This window comes from Centruroides sculpturatus, unplaced genomic scaffold, assembly GCF_000671375.1.
Source record: "Centruroides sculpturatus isolate CEXI.00-Female unplaced genomic scaffold, Cexi_2.0 scaffold411, whole genome shotgun sequence".
In the NCBI taxonomy this organism is placed as follows: Eukaryota; Metazoa; Arthropoda; class Arachnida; order Scorpiones; family Buthidae; genus Centruroides; species Centruroides sculpturatus.
The window spans coordinates 35,154-48,317 of record NW_019384776.1 but is presented as its reverse complement, the minus strand read 5'-3'; the positions used below and the strand labels follow the sequence as shown (position 1 = coordinate 48,317).

General features: G+C 29.0%; 2 protein-coding genes across 3 annotated transcripts in view; both read left to right on the top strand.

Annotated features, from left to right (window-relative positions):
- The first annotated feature begins 2,001 nt into the window (after nucleotides 1-2,001).
- The window catches only part of LOC111629091 (uracil phosphoribosyltransferase homolog), a 36,270-nt gene continuing 25,107 nt past the window's right edge, over nucleotides 2,002-13,164 (top strand). For both annotated transcript variants that reach the window (XM_023372954.1, XM_023372955.1), the window contains exons 1-2: nucleotides 2,002-2,260; nucleotides 7,484-7,526. In XM_023372954.1, the coding sequence (XP_023228722.1) occupies nucleotides 2,112-2,260; nucleotides 7,484-7,526 (192 nt within the window). In that variant the 5' untranslated portion in view covers nucleotides 2,002-2,111. The remainder of the gene's footprint in view (nucleotides 2,261-7,483; nucleotides 7,527-13,164) is intronic.
- Nucleotides 9,910-11,411, top strand: LOC111629090 (sentrin-specific protease 1-like). The gene is made up of 8 exons (XM_023372953.1): nucleotides 9,910-10,016; nucleotides 10,124-10,183; nucleotides 10,259-10,343; nucleotides 10,423-10,455; nucleotides 10,522-10,606; nucleotides 10,677-10,819; nucleotides 10,897-11,100; nucleotides 11,312-11,411. Exons 5-8 carry the CDS (start codon nucleotides 10,522-10,524, stop codon nucleotides 11,393-11,395), a joined length of 516 nt encoding a protein of 171 aa, XP_023228721.1. The 5' UTR covers nucleotides 9,910-10,016; nucleotides 10,124-10,183; nucleotides 10,259-10,343; nucleotides 10,423-10,455; the 3' UTR covers nucleotides 11,396-11,411.

Genomic DNA, 13,164 nt, shown 5'->3' with positions numbered 1-13,164 from the left:
ATTATAAATTTTTTATTATTTTATTTAATTAATGATTTATTTATACATTATATCAGTTATATATATATATGTTACCGCTGAAGCTCGAAACTCGTTAATCTGCAGATTAACTAGCGTGATCCGTTAAAGTTGCTAAAATTGTTCTATTTTTCAAATTACCTAGGTAATGTGCAGATTATCTAGGTAATCTGCAAATTACGTAATAGGCACTCAGTAAACTGAAAATAGGATCTTTGCTGAAACAACAGCAACGTTTCTGTACGCTTAAGTTAACATAATGTTCTTTATTTAATTTTCGATATCTAAAGAATCAAGTTAATACAATCAATCGACAAATTAGTTGATAGAATCAATCATCAACCAATTAATATCCCGAGATATCTCGGGCAAGTTACATAGCGTTACATAAAACGCAGTCCTTAAGGCCATTTTTGAAATTTTTTTTTTAATTTTTGGAATGTTTTTAGTCTCCAAATTTTTTCAACATTTTTTTCCCGCGCGAAAAAAATTTATCGCGATTTTAATTTACCTTTAATGACGCACGCTTCAAGCTTAATTGCTTTTTAATAGTTTTTTAATGGGAGTTTGATATCATATTTCATTCATCGTTCTAAAGTTGTAGTGCACGGATTTTCCTTCGGTAAAGTTATTTAAAGCTAGTTTCTGATGTCAAAAACGACTTCCGATAGTTTTTTAATTTTTTTAATTAATAGATTTTATTATATATACGTTTAATTAAGTCGGGGGTTGGAAATCGCAATAAAAAACGTAATTTTTTAAAAATATTTAAAAATATACGGCCAGCTAGTATTCACCCTACTATAAACCCATCGCCTCCCGAGACTTCTATGAGAATGTCCCGGGAAATCCAACTCCAGTTGTGTTCAAGGTCATCCAGCTGTGTAAACAATGACTCATCAGCGTCAGATTTCACAGAAAGGCGAGACAAAGGAAAATAAAATTTGAAGCTTTTTCTTCAAAATTAACGCATTTCTTTCGTTCTTTTTTCAGTTTTAAGTATTTTTTATGTTTAATTACATTAATATCAAAAATATCTTCGTACGCAACGGGTTAATTAAAAAACATATTAGGAACACATATAAAAAACATATAGGGAAATTATTATATAGATAACCACCTATGGAATTTCGGGACTTTGAGTATCTATCTGAACTGGGGGACCGAGACGACTTCAATGATACCCTACTTTTGGACCGGAGACGAAAAATAAAAAAGTTACCATACTTTTTCTGGTGATCGCATGATGTAATTGTAGAGTTAATGTTACCTATGGTGAGTAAAATGGCGGCTCGTCTCTGATTCCAGCAAACAGAAGAAAGGAAACAGTGGGGACGCACGTTCTGTCCTAACCTAACCTATTCTAATAAATTACCATAATTATTACCAACCAAATTATTAGAATAGGTTAGGTTAGGTTTGAACGTGCGTCCCCACTGTTTCCTTTCTTCTCTTTGCTGGAATCAGAGACGAGCCGCCATTTTACCCACCATAGGTAACATTATCCAATTGTGCAGTCTAAAGATTGGTGACACTTTGAATTTCATAGCAATTGGTTTTTGCGACAAGCACACCTATTTGTGGTACATTTATTTGTGGCAAAGATCTTATTTTCACTTTACCGAGTGCCTAGTAGGTAATGTGCGGATTACCTAGATACTCTGCACATTATCTAGGTAATTTGAGAAATGGAACAATTTTCACAACTTTAACGGATCACGCTAATTAATCTGCAGATTAGCTAGGTAATCTGCAGATTAACGAGTTTCGAGCTTTAGCGGTAACATATATATTGAATAAATGTAAAAGTGATATTTCATATTCCAAAAATATATATAACTTTTGGAATTTTATTTATTTATTTAGGCGTTTATTTAATTATTATTTTAATAAGTTGTAAAAAAATTTGAGTCATTCGTATTATGGTTTTATAAAACACGTTTAATGAGATGAACTTTTTATTTCCTCACCAGAGGGCTAACACACAAGTAATACAACATATACAATAGTTATAACTACACGTGTGTCGAGCGTGAAGATTTCGTTTTGTCTATATTTGTAGGTCGGTATTATCTGATACCTTACCATTTATAATGGAAATATTAATGAATGGAACGCCAGACGTTGTTAAATCTCTACCTATTAAAAGCGCACCGACCAAAACTGAAGATTATGGCCCAAATTTTAAAGTAATTCCCATAAATGACCAAATCAGAGAACTACAGACAGTCATTAGGGATAAGTAAGTTTAAATTATTTTTATTCGAATACCTGTTACTGATTTTCATAATACTACCAAGCTACCAATTAATATATTTAATTTTCGATATAAAACGTAATGAAGTCATAAGGGACACTACAAAATCAGACTAAATGCAGAGTTAAATTAAAATCATAATGGTACTGTTATTTAACCAGATATATTTTTATGTTTTGTTAGTCATTTGTTTATTTATTTTAAATAATTGCGTTGCTATAATTTACCACGATAGGAATTAACGTAAAAATTTTCATTTGGCAAGGAGCCAATATATATTAATTCCTTTGCCCTTTCAGAATCTACATATAACATTCCTAAATTCAATACAAACTAGTAATATTTTAGAAGAATTTTAAACACTTATAAAAATAAAACATAATACAAATATACAAATGTCATCAATTTGTTGATATTATGAATTGTTGATATTAAAGTTTTGTCTATGATAATGTGTACACTAAACTCATTTAATAATAATAATGTCTAATTTATATTTTTACTCTAAAGTCTTATGCAATATATTACATGTACAGTAATGTAACAAATTTCTTACGCAATATGCCTTATGTAGTGAAATGCTTTTGACATTTAGATCTTAACTTGTTTGACTTTTATTATTCTACAGAATTATTTTTTGATCCGTTGTCATATAAGACATAAACAGGAAATAACTAAAAGTACTTTAATATAAATCATGCAGGTTTTAGCTTAAATCAGTTATAATAAGAATACTATTTTACAATCTTTAAAGTTTTAGTACATAATTAACAACTTTGTTATGTAAGCATAAAATACTAAATACTTAAAATTTAACACTTTCTTTACAAAGTACTAAAAATTAGATAATTACAAATTAAATTTTTCTTGTTGTGAAAGTATTATAAATATAAATTAAATTTGTAATCATTAGTTTTTGAAATGACAATGAATAATTAACAATTAATCTGAGAAACAACACAGAGTTCTTTAAATTAATTAAATTAAAGTAATTTTTTAAAAACTGCTTTTCTGGAGTTCACCTTTATTTTAAAATTATTTTATAGGATTTTTGAACAAGTACATTGTCAGGAGACCTACAAAATGTAAAATTTTGTACATCTGATGATAGACTTGATCGTCTGAAAGTTTAGGGAATAATTTGTAAATAAAGGTGAATTCCAGAAAAACAGTTTGTTTTTTTAATAATTAAAAGTTTAAAACTTGTATAGTTGAGCTGTTTTCATCTATTGTCATTAAATGTATTATTATCAAATAGTGAAATGTGTATAAATAATTTATTAATCATAGTACGTTAACAAGAATATCAGATATAAAAACTTATAGTTGTGCTAGAAATGGTTTCAAAAATATTTTATTTTGTAAAATATACATTAATTCTAATTCCAATTTAAGAAAATTTTTTAAAACATTACAATTATCTGTTTCTTTTTCATTATCATTTTGAAATTTATAATTACAAAATTATTGTTCAATTATCATATCAATTTTAAGATAATTCATATATATTTATATTTATCAAAACAAATCTATTATAATGTTTATAAAAATAAGCCTTCTTTCAAAAGTGCAATTTTGATGCATTGTTAAATTCCTTGTTTTAAAATAATATTTTAGCTTAATAGTCAAAGTTATTATTTCACACAGCCAAATGAAAGTCCTTAAATATCAAAAAAGATATAAGCTACGAAAGGATTAAATCATTCTTTTATATATATTATTATAATACAGTAGAGCCTCGAAAACTCGGCACTCGATAACCCGGCACTCCGGATAACTCGACCACACCCTGGCAGGGCAAAAAAAATCCTTAGTTAATTAATTTTCATTATAGACAGCTTTATGCCTCATAAAGTATTTTTCTGAGGTCTGTCTTATCAGATAAATTACTGTACACAGTGTATTCATTAATTTTCATTTTCATGTAGTAAAGGCTCTATGCCTTCATAAAGGACGTACTTTTCCTTTGTTTAAGGGTATTTGAGCAGTTTATTCTCTGTTGTATTCTCAAACAAACAATACATACAAGTACGGTACAATATTTTCTGAGGAAACACACATACTTATCCTTTTTTAACCCCATTCCCGATAACCCGGCATTTTCGCAAACTCGCCCACCCTTCGGTCCACATTAGGCCGAGTTTTCGAGGCCCTACTGTAATGAAAAAGAACCAACAGAACTTACAAAACTACATTTTGCTACAATGCTACTAAGGACAGACTACACAGTAGTCACACACATGACAAACACCCAATTAGACCCCACATTACACTAACCAATTCCATTCTCCAGATGTCCCCTCTGCATTACAAAAAAGGGGTAAGTGGTGTTGGCTCAGCAAGGCTTGTACCTTGTCTAAACTGATGACTTAATACACATGAATTGCAAGAAGGAGCAGACAATATGAACAAGATTGCATTGAATCTACTTTTTGCTCAATTTTAATTCAAATCCCAATTTTGGAGACCAGAAAAGTCTAAAAAAAGGATGCACGTAAGAATCAAGAATATGGTAATAATAATACAAGTTGTAAGTTCATTTAGCATGAGTAAAGGGTAGTAGACTATTATCCTTGATGATACTGAAAAGTAAGAGAGTCTATATTGCCTTAGTGAAAGCACAGATGACAAAATATGAGGCAAGTGCTGTATCCAACATTAGCCTTGTGGATTAAAGGTTAAAAATATTTATTTTGAAATATTTATGAATCATATATAATAAATATTTTAATTTGAATAAAGAAATTAAAACTTATTTTTTTTTTAAGTTTCATAAATATACCAATATACTTATAATTTCAGTATAAATATATCTCTAAATTAAACCAGTGATTATTTATTGTGACATCATCACAATACTGGGTTGTAATTTTTAATTTAAAATATATGCTCTCCACCTTAAATTAGTAGTGTCTTGCTTCTGTACATCATACTTTTCTGTTAGCAATAGAGTCGTGCCAGTCATGTACTTAAATCCTTTCAGGGGAAATTTTTGAATTGAAATAACTTGACTTCCAGTTTGTGCCAGAAGTTTATATATAGTTAATCAGAGCCTCCTTCCCTAATCTTTCTATATTTGGTCTCAGCTTTCATCTCTCTAACTCTTCTCAAGATTAAGGAATGACAGACAGACAACAGTGAGAATTTATAGGTCTACAATTTTTTCAAATTGCAACCAATTAATTTGAATAGATAGACCTTATTTATCACTAATATAAATATTTGGAATAATAATATTTGAGAAGGAAGGAGATAAATTTCTTCTCAAACAAACATTTTCTACAAATGTCTGAATTAAAATAAATATTTCGATCAGATACTTCAGATTTCAATCAGATTAATTAAATAATTTAAAGCTTGTTGGTATAAAATTTTCAATCTTATTTATTAAAAGATTTAAAACTTTATAACTGTTTCTAATCTTATAGTTTTTGTAACATTAAAAATTAATAATAAATAATAAATAAATCACTTAAAAATAAGGAATTTAATTTAAAATTTTATTACTTTAATAATAATAGTAATATTGTTTAAAGTTAAAGGAAAATAGAAAATAAGATTTTTTTAAAAAAATGTAGATTACATTTTACGACCAAATTTTATATAAGGTTGATTCCGTGTATTGAGCTCTAGAGACAAATTATATATAGCAGTGAAAAAGAAAATGTCACACAATAACTGTACAAAACGCTGTCAATGTCAATAGATATATCTTTCATATCAGCCATAAGGTATCATTCAATTTGGCATTTTTCTTATTTTGTCGACGACAATGTAAACAAAAATCTCCATAATGTCTTTTTATAAGGGAACATCTTCGAGTTTTATTATGTTATACTAAACATATGGTTTTAAAGTAAAAGAGGCATTTAGAAAGATTTGCAAAAAATCCACTATAAATATATAATAATAATAAAAAGCGATATACCTTTTTATTTTTCTTTAATATTCTGAACGACATTCACTTGTAGCTCCGAGAATTTCCCCAAGAATCACCTAATCGATTGATTTCCCTATTATATAAGACTACAGAAAACCATATGTGTATAAAATGGCATTGATAAAGAAACTGAATTAAATATGAAATGTAAAACATGTTTATATTTTTAAAAAAAAAATTTATTTTTTATTTGAAAACATATTGTTTAATTATATAATAGTAATAATAATGTATTGTAATTTGTTTAACAAAGAAAATTTACATAAATATATTTTTAGTTCTATTTATTTATGACATTCAAATTTATTTTNGTAGACTTCTCTAAATGTATTTTTAATTAATAGATTATCTAACGCACTTAATAAATAAGCAAGTTCAATATAATTAACTTTGTTATATTAGATTTAATAGATTCTATACGCCCTCTAAATGCCAATTCTCGCTTCGATAACATCTACTAATTAAAATATAATATATCTATTAGCCATAACTATCTTGTTATAATTTTCAATTTTTATTTTATATCGTGTACTAATGTTAAATTCTATTCTATTTTGATTTCCAAATTGCTTCAATTTTATGAAAGATTCGATGCGAGATTTAGGATTTTTTTTGTCTTTTGCCAGTTTTACTAAAATTATTTAAATCTTCAAAGCCAATCTCATTCTACACACTAATTTTATTTGAAAATAGTAGGCAAGGCCAACAAAACAATTTTTGCATTTTTATGCATCCACAAAGCCATTTTATATCTTCATAAATTTTATTGTGAAAATGTCACAAATTTTTTGAAAAATGAAACAAATTTTTTTGTTGACGTATTTATATTTAATTTAGGCATTGGTCTTTCTCTTTTAATAATGTTTTCTTTTTCATTATAAGGTCTCGAGCCAAAACTTTTTGAAATAAATTTTCAATATCACAATTACATTCTGAATCGCTAGCCACGATATAAGTGCTAAAATAAAACTTACTTGGTGAAATAAAATGTGTGGTGGATATACATATACCCAGGAAAAACCCAGGAAATTTTAGTGATAAAAGGAACTTCTTATTTCGTTCTTATTTACTTAGAAATTTATTTTTGAATGTATTCATTATTTTAAAGTTCTTGAAATAACAGAAAATTTGGAAGAGTATCATTAACTAAATTCCAATGGTGTCATTCTTTGAAGAGTTTATTACAATTGTAATATATAATAATTAGTATTTATAAAGTGATGTATGATATAAAGTTTTCCTGAATATGAAATTTTTTTATTTTTCAGGAATACAAGTAGGAGTGATTTTGTCTTTTATGCAGACAGATTGGTAAGAATTTTACTTTTAAATATAAGTTACAGTTTATTACAATAATTTTGTAATAATAATTTCTTAGTTAAATTATATCAAACATCACTTATAAGAATTTATTTTCATACTGACAAACTTATGTTTTTTTTAACATTTTAATACAGTAAGACCCCGCTTAACGTGGGGGATACATTCCTAGACGACAAAGCGCTAAATGAAACAGCGTTAAATGATGTCATTTTAACATAGATGTGGGAACCAGGGGCTGTCAAAAGTTAATTTACATTAGATTAGGGTCCTGCTACCAGGTGTGTTTTGTCAGACACACTGCCAATTTTGACATAACCAGATAGTTAAGGCACGAGGGTAAGAGTCACGCCAAAGTCCAGGAATGAGCCTCTCAGGAGGATGAATGCAAAGTCAAATACAAATAACAAGAGTTTATTATCAAAAATTATGTTCTGGATAACATTCTTAAAATCCGATTGAAGAAATCTGCCTATTTCTATCTATGAAACGAGGGGGGTATCCGAACTACAACATACCAGGAAAAAGAGCTGTCTTCTCTTGTAAGTCCAGTCGGTCTCCTGATCTAGTTCTTTCTTCCTTTTTGCTTGGTCCTTCATTGATGTCTGCCAGTAAATGACATTCACTTCTAGTCGAATTTTCCTTGCGATTATGGTGGGATGGGTCCACTTATGTCTATTGTTGATGTTATCGTTGATGCCTTCCTTGTATTGGATGATTCTTTGAGAGTCTGGAGAGGCCGGTGCTTTCTATCGTTGTCTGCCGAGGAGCTCTGTCTCTGTCTGGATTTGTGCCTCTTTTATACGCTTTTCAGCACAGGAGAGTTATCATATGGTTTACTATAGTATTGGTTTGGCTTTTGAGCTGAGTCATTACAGTAGCAAAACTGTTTTAACTCTCTCTGACTTCATATAGTGGTAGTGCCGAACACCACAGATGTCATCACTGACAAATCCCATCATTATTCATCAATTGTTTTGGTTACTGTTGTGCCTTGAAACAATGTTTGATCAGCGGGGGGTAGGAAGTGGTGTTTTTCCCACTTTTTAAGTTTTACTCTTTTACAAATTTATTTAATTACTTAATTGTCCTCTCATCCTTTTCCTCGCATGTTGTTAGATTTATTGCCGTTAATTAATAAACTTTTTATTCTAAATTATTTCTCTAAATCATTCTAAAAGTTGATATTATTGGAAAATTCTATAGGGAAGTCCCTAGAATCGGAAAAAATGGCAAATTTCCTCTTTGATCCATGTATAAACAATCTCGGTATCTTCAAGATGTGGGTTCAGAAGAAAAAGGATATGAAATAAACACAAAGTTTAAATACAATAAAATCTCTAACTAATTAATTAAAGTGACAACAAAGTGGCTAATCTAAGATTATACAGATAACGTAAATATGTAAATAACAAATACACGCACGCACGCACGCACGCACGTGGTCTTCACATAGAGTAAATAGGGATAGGAGAACATGCAACCAAAAATAAACAAATTTTACTTTAATTTTAAGTTATTTTTATATTAATTTGTATAGTAATATATGTTAAATAACACATAAACATATGCACACAGAAATGTAAAGTTCATTTTTTGTGGGTTTTTCTGAAATTCTTGAATGTTTTGCGATGAACTTGTCTAGTGATGATCATTTGTTGTTTTTTTTGTTTTTTATTAAGCAAATGTCGATAGCAGGAGATCGCATTCAAAACACCTCATTTTTATTTTGCTTTTGCACTCCTTTCAAAATCTGGATCATTCACTACAATTTGATCAATGATATTGGCTATGGCTACCAAACTTTTACTAAGGAAATCTGTAGAGAAATTCTTTGGGTTCTTTGTTTTCAGAATCACTATTTTCCAGTTGCACATGAATTCCTTGTTCTGACTTGTTGTCATTGGTAAGGCTTTCACCAGAAACCTGCGGTAACTGCTCAATATCCTGCTCGTCTATCTCTCCTAGTCCTGCTATATTGATTAGGTTGAGTTTGGTCAACCTAACGATACAGTGATAGGCTCTTCTCATTGAGAATTCTTGGATACCTTCAGTCATAACTTCTTCCACACTTTGTTCATGTATTTATCAGTTAATTCTTGCTAAGTGAAGTTGATATTGCCTATGGCATCCATGATGTTATATTTTTTCAAAAGTTGCACCAAACTGACATAGATTTAAGGAAAGTACAGTGCTACGATGAATTGCCACCTTTTGCTGATTTGTTTATGTTTGGAAATAATGAAATGCTGTGATAATTTGAATCAGCATAAATTTTGAGCTTTTTTTAGGCTTTGAGTAGACTGTGTTATATCGAATCAGTGTTAATCAAGGCAGCGTTAAGCGGGGTCTTACTGTATTATTATTTATAACAGAGATAATACAAATTATATTTTATTGAATTTATTTTATTTTAGATGATGATGATGATAGTGTGATCATAACAAAGGTAGAGGTTATAAAACCACCACTCTCTAAAATGTAAGATATATACAAATAAATATACATAATTTTTACAAAGTATTTGTTTATATTTAATATAAAAATACAGAAGTTATAAAATGATAAGGTATTAAATTTTGTTACAGCCAATTCCCAGCAAGGCAAAAAGAGAACCATTTTTTTAATGGAAATTGGCTGAAAGAACTGTAAGTTTTGAAAGTTTGTTTTTAGAATTTCATGATTATGTGGTCAATTATGTGCTTAGAAGAATATTTTTGTAGTAGACAGTCAATAGAAAGGCGAGATGAAGAAGAGAAGAAGAAGATAAGATATCAAGAAGAATTAACGCGATCAATTCGAGAGAAGGTAAAACATTGTTCTTAAGAAATTTCAAACTTTGCTTATACTTAGTTTATAACAAGTTTCTTTTTCTTATGCAATTTAGAGGGAAGCAAAGTATGCAATTGCAGAGGAAAAGGTTTGTTAAATTATAACTCTTTTTTGTGTATTAAGGAAAAAATTTTGAAATAATTATTTATATTAGATGAAGGAAATTTTTAAGAGGAAAGGAACAGCAGTTTTAGAAGAAAAACCTCTTGAAGATGAAGATCAGTTAGATGGTTTTCCAGGTAAAAGTATAAACTAATAATTAGTTTTTGAAAAGTTAGTTTTGTTCTCAATCATATATTATTATATCAGAATTAACATCTGAAATGGATGTGGAAGTTGATGATGCTTTAAGGCCAAATCCTCCGGATGAAGTCTTAGCTGAAGGTTTTCGTCTGTCCGTTGCACGCAGAGATATGGAGACACTTGCGGGACTTAATTGGCTTAATGATGAAGTGCGTTGTTTTATCTATAGTAATTTGTATATTCTTATTTGAAATCATTTTCTTATTTTTATTTTTACATTTTATAGATAATTAATTTCTACATGAATTTGCTTATGGAAAGAAGCAAATTGGATAATTTTCCAACTGTATATGCCTTTAATACATTCTTCTATACCAAATTGTTAAACAGTGGTCACAGTGCATTGAAAAGATGGACGAGAAAAGTTGACATTTTTGAATATGACATGTTGCTTATTCCCGTTCATATGGGAATGCACTGGTGTTTAGCTGTAAGTAATTTAAGTGTTCTTCTTTTTAATACTTTTTAGTTGTAAATGGAATTAAAACAACAAATTGAAATTTATTCTGTAAAATATAATTTTAAATTAATTTTGAAAACATTTTATAAACCAATTTCACTAAAATTTAGATAGTTCAAAAAATTTTTCAATCTAATTTAAATAATTGTAATGAATTTATCTAAATTAAGAATTTTTATAGGTTATTGACTTCCGACATAAAAAAATTCAGTATTATGATTCTATGGGAGGGCAAAATGACGAGTGTTTAAATGCACTAAGGTAAGTTTTTCAGGAACTGATTATTATTTAAGATTGAAAATTTTTAATATTAACTATATATACCATATTGAATGTTTAACAATTCATAAAATCATGATTAATAATTTGTATGCACTCATAACATACTAAAAACTTTGTGAAAGAATATTATCATACCAAAATATGTAAATGTAAAATATTGTTTTTATTTTCTGAATTCAGTAAATAAAATATGTGATATGTAATAAACATCCTGAAGTCTAATGCATTAATACAAAGCCAAAAGATTGCCATAATTAATCGGGCTATTATTTTGCTATTATTAGTAATTAGATATTGAGTAACTTGTTATTAGAGGTTGATGTTAGGTGCCATCTCTAGGTGTTTGGCACCTAATCTACTTCTAATGCCAAATTACTCAATATCTAATTATTAATAATAGCCCGATTAGTTACGGTGATCATTTGGTTTAGTAAAATATGGTATTAATTTATTATTGCAATTATTATTTGCTACTTTAATTTTTATTTATTTATGAAAGTTTTATTAATTTATTCTTTTTGTTATATATCCTAATTGCTTCACTAATAATTATATTGTTATGATGATAATATTTATTCTAATGTGATACTGACTAGAATGTACTGATAACAATAATAGTGTTGATTTTGTACACTGACATATTATATTAGTGGCCATGGAAATTGCATCATTATTCAAATTTTATAAAAATACATTTATTTTTTTAATTAAAGTATCATTTTGGTGCCAATATACAAGAAACTGAAAAAGATTGACATCAATGACAACATAAACATGAGAGTGCCTTTCGTTGCTGACAGTCTATTGCAACAACGCTTCTGGTGATTGTATCATCTATTATCAGAAAATCCATGTAATACTTATTCGCTTGAGAATTGGCTGACTTGTGAATGAATACCTTTTGAAGGGCACAAAGACCAGCTGATATGCCAGAAGTGCAACTGCAATTTAAGTGTGAAACACATATTGTGAAGATGCTCTGTATTTGAAAGGACTCGGATTTTGTTTTAAAAAATGCACATTTGTCAAGAATTTTGATCCAGAGACCAAATCTTGACATTATACTGAACTTTCTGAAAGTCATTAATGTGTATAAAGAGATCTGGTTATTAATTTTTTATTTTACTTATAAATACCATATTTGTTAGTTACATACCAAGACTGCCGAAAATCTATTGGGCTAGTTTTATGCTATTTATTAAATAAATTACGTAATCAATTTGGCACTAGAGGTAAGCGTTAGGCGCCATCTCTTATTAATATTAATAATTATAAATAAATTAATTAATTTAAATAATTTAGAACCGCTGGGAGAAAAAATCGGCCCGGAGCGGGACTCGAACCCACAACTCCTGCTTACCGTGCAGATGCGTTGCCAGTTACGCTATCCAGACCTCCGTTCCGATCTCCTCTCCCAGCGTATATAAGCTAACCACTTAACCATCGACGGTTATTACAACGCCGGCTGGGGACACATTCAGTGCCCACGTCCTACATCTCATAAGGCTCTCAACCGGCCATCGCAAGCCCCGGCAAGGCGTAATATAAATGAACATCTCCAAACCCGATATCCAATATAGTAAGACACCAACCGAATGCCGTAAATTAATCGGGCTATTTTAATGCTAAATTCTAAATAAATTACGTAATTAATTTGGCACTAGAGGTAAGCGTTAGGCGCCATCTCTTATTAATATTAATAATTATAAATAAATTAATTAATTTAAATAATTTAGAACCGCTGGGAGAAAA

What these genes read in the sequence shown, in the direction of transcription:
- LOC111629090 (XM_023372953.1), top strand. Translation starts at nt 10,522, where the DNA reads ATGAAGGAAATTTTTAAGAGGAAAGGAACAGCAGTTTTAGAAGAAAAA. An exon ending in TCAGTTAGATGGTTTTCCAG is followed by an intron (nt 10,607 to 10,676) that starts GTAAAAGTATAA and finishes TTATTATATCAG; the next exon opens with AATTAACATCTGAAATGGAT. An exon ending in TTAATTGGCTTAATGATGAA is followed by an intron (nt 10,820 to 10,896) that starts GTGCGTTGTTTT and finishes TACATTTTATAG; the next exon opens with ATAATTAATTTCTACATGAA.